Below are 3774 nucleotides of genomic sequence, written 5' to 3'. Positions count from 1 at the left end.
AATAAGAAACTTTTCGCAGCGCATTCGTTCTAAACTTATCTCTGGAGACAAAATGCTTTTTGGAAGTTCCATCTCCTTTTGAAGCTCTCGGGGATTTCATTTTCAATTATTTGAAACCTCCAAAAACGTCGAAGAAACTACTGACTTATGTTGATTCTGCATTGTTTTCATTCAGGTTCTCTTTGTTAGGAATGATATCATGCTCATACTTGCTACTGAAGAATGAGAACCCGAAGCTCAGTTGAGGGCAGTCATCGGCCCCTCTGCCTCTGCCTCACTCCCTTTCGAGCGCACAAGGGGCAGCCTTAATGTGCTTTGTTGGCGACAGCAGGGGAACGGCCGTTTGACGAACGCCTGAGCAGCAACGAGTGCGAATTAGTCAAATCTAAGAGCAAAGGAAGAGATTCAATTATTGAGAGTGTTCGGTAGAAAGGAAAGAGGTTTGCTCTTCGTTCTTCTTCTTCAGATAAGGAAAGCACGAGGAAAGACAATATGAGAGAAATAAATGTGTGCAGAGCAGGAGAGAGAGAGAGCATATGGGGCTAGTGTGTGCAGGTTAGTGAGAGAGAAATGAAATTATTTTTGTGCATAAATTCGTTTGCTGGTGAGCAGGTCCCACACGTCCATGTGTTGCTTCTTAAGTGGTTGGAGACCATGCTGACCTGGTGGTCCGGAACCACCCAATATTTTCTCGCTCCACCTAAAGTAATCTCCCTAAAGGTTAATTCTTCATCGAATAGTGTCTTCTTCTCCAGTAACATTCTCTGACTAGTTATGAGCATACTGATACGGTAAAACAAATACATCTGAGAGATGAATCTGCTAGAAGATCAGAAATGTCTCTTCGACTGAAGTCCAAGCATGACAGTAGTATCTTGATCAGATTTCTTCTTACAGACTGATGAAATCAACAGTCAAGTATTAATGAAAGTTAAGAGGGTAGAAAAAGGACAACTGCCATTCTACTTCCAGCACTGCTGAGAAAAAAATTAGGTGGACAGTATATGAAGGTTCGCCAGGTAATTCATGTTGACGACGGGAATGGAATTTGAGCAATTTAGAGATGATTACTGTCACGTCTTGTGATCTTTCAGACAACTGCGAGGTTAGAATCTAATTGCTGTTCTCAAGGAACAATTGGATTGACCAACATAGAAATAGTGATTCGAAAGATCTCTTGTTGATGCTTCTTTCAAGTACCCACCTTTGATGAGATAACAATTGAATATAAGTACCCAAAACCATGTATTGAATCATAGTTCATGTCTCTAGAAAGACCACCATCTACCTCTTGGCGTGTGACCCCCTCGAGAGAAGTTAAAAACTTACAAAGTCAAGTGCCAAGAGGGCTACTCTGTTCAGATGTGCATAGGGTAGACCAAGAAAGTTGGTTGAATAAAGGGAGGTAACAAAAAAAAAAAAACACCAGTTGATCACCATATGATTCACAATATCCAATTTCACATTCAGCATTACTTTCACCCAACAGAGGAGAAATTTGCATACGTTCCAGTTGTCGTGTCGGGGACTGATCAGTTTTGCATTGCTTTTCAGTCAGAGTCCAGTGCTGACGCTTCATGTCTCTACACATTGTAAACTCAACAAGGGAACTTATGCGTCCATCAACACTTTTCAGGCCAAGTTCAGTTCGGAGCTTTATGAATGAGAAGCAATCAGGGGAGAGCAGACATTAGATACTTAAGCACCAATGCAAAGCTCATCCCAAACGAAAGGAAAAATTTGCTGCCAAAATCAGCTCATGTGAGACTCAAACCACTTAAATATTTGCTCGGACTGCAAGCTTGTCATTTCATGATATGCAAATGCAAGGTTCAACTCCTCCTGGACATGATTAACCAGTTGCCTATCCAGCAATATATTCTTATTCTCCTGAAGAGCCTTCTTCCAGCGCATAGCACGCCCATCCCTCTTCATATACCCATTTGCATCTACAAAGCCCTTACTACGAAACAGCTCAAATAACTTGGCTGAGACATTTTCATCTACTCCAGGAATTCTATCAGCCAAAGTACTAGCTGACAGAGGAAACTCCACACATTCGACTGCAGCAACATCAATCCCCTTACTCTTCAAATCTGGCATGAATTCATCTATCTTCTGCTGTCTAATGGTGTCCTTGGGCATGTGAACAAATAGGGTGGGCGGATAATCCTCTCGTACATCCATCTGATCAAATATCCCCTCCGCAATCATCAGCACAATGCTACTAAACCTCAAATTTGTTGCGAGGGCAGAAACAAAGTAACCACCAGAGGATGCCCCTAAAGCCACAAGAGGAAGTTTTTCGAGCTTGTTCTTCCCAACCCACCATCGAATGATATCTCTAACAATTAACCTTTCCTCTCCCATTGTCCAGCATCTTCCCACGCTGGAGACAGTGAGAACGGCGAATTTCCTAGAAAGACCTTCAAGCACAAGTAGTCTTTCTTCAGGCAAACCAACGCATTGCTGGCAAGTAGGAGATCTGTCCCAAAAATTGATAGCTCTGCCATTACACCCATGAGCTATAAACAGCACTGCTTTCGGAGAATCGGGTATCTGCGATATCAAATCCGTCCCATTCCTGAGCTCCACAACAGGGCGAAACTGAACCGAAGAGTCGAACCTATCCCATCTTTGCTTCACATGCGCCGGCACTGGCACTGGCACTGGCTCTTTACCACCACCCCAGTAGAACAGAACCAGAGCTAAAACAACCAGTGCGGCATACGTAACCAGAGCCGGAACGCTCAAGTTACAAACGCCAAACCATTGTTTCGATCTGCTCCCGCGCTTCAACATCGCTGCAACAGCACAACGAGACGATTTACATGGAAATGAATCCGCTGCAATGGAGAACTACACTAGCTTAGCATCAGCAACCATTGACATGAATTTCTGAAAGCCAAGGAATCAAGTCCAACAGCTCTATATTATACAAATTCTTCTTCTTCTTCTTTCTTCCCTATTTCTCTGGAATGAATCCCCGTGCAAAAAAACCAGAATTCATCACCAATATCACCTCTCTACAATGTCCAAGCAAAAAGACTGACCTCAAAAAAAAAAAAAAAAAGACGCAATCTCCTTCTTCCATGGTGGGTATTATCTGACCAATATGCAAACGAGTTCAAGATCGCTGCTTTCGCCTCCAATCTAAAGGACTGGCTCTTTCTCTATAACGCAAGCCGATTCACTCGAGAAAAAAAAACAAACAAACAAACAAACAGGAGAACGAAAAACGCAAGTGCCCGTCAGATCGGACAGGCGAACGTGAACTCACCGGTGGATCTGACGAGGGATGGAGGGGAGGAAAGCGCCGGCGAGGATAGGAGGAAACGAAGGAAGCTTCTCTCGCCTTCGGCTTCAATGGCGAAACCGAGCTCGACGTTTCGGCTGACGGAAGACGGCGATCCGCTTGCACGCGCCCCGTTCCGCGAGTGGAGAGGATGTTTCTCCGGATGGAAATGGGGGATTGGGCCGAGATCGGCGTCGCAGCCCAAATCAAATGGGCCTCTGGAGACCGCGCAGGACCGGGCTCGCGTTTGGGCCCGATTTTCGACCCTGAAACGGGTCGAGGCGACGTGCTCCGAATTACAAATGATCCGAGTTTGATCAAGGGTACGACACACTGAAGGATGATTATTGAAATGCCACCAATCCCACCATTCCTGCCGATCATGTCGAAACGCCTCGACAATGCAACGTTACCGATCCTGATGACCCAAGCATGCGAAATGCCTCGAGAACATCACAGATCGAGTAAAAATATGACAG

The 3774-nt window shown here is 44.7% G+C and overlaps 1 protein-coding gene across 1 annotated transcript; it reads right to left on the bottom strand.

The window, feature by feature from the left end:
- Positions 1–1184: 1184 nt before the first annotated feature.
- On the bottom strand, positions 1185–3422 carry LOC104425033. The gene is made up of 2 exons (XM_010037597.3): positions 3281–3422; positions 1185–2804 (listed from the first exon to the last, which is right to left on the bottom strand). Exon 2 carries the CDS (start codon positions 2800–2802, stop codon positions 1753–1755), a length of 1050 nt encoding a protein of 349 aa, XP_010035899.2. The 5' UTR covers positions 2803–2804; positions 3281–3422; the 3' UTR covers positions 1185–1752.
- Positions 3423–3774: the final 352 nt, after the last annotated feature.

Source organism: Eucalyptus grandis, chromosome 11 (genome assembly GCF_016545825.1).
Source record: "Eucalyptus grandis isolate ANBG69807.140 chromosome 11, ASM1654582v1, whole genome shotgun sequence".
Taxonomy (NCBI): domain Eukaryota; kingdom Viridiplantae; phylum Streptophyta; class Magnoliopsida; order Myrtales; family Myrtaceae; genus Eucalyptus; species Eucalyptus grandis.
Note: the sequence above shows the minus strand (reverse complement) of the source record. Positions and strands in the feature narration are given on the sequence as shown.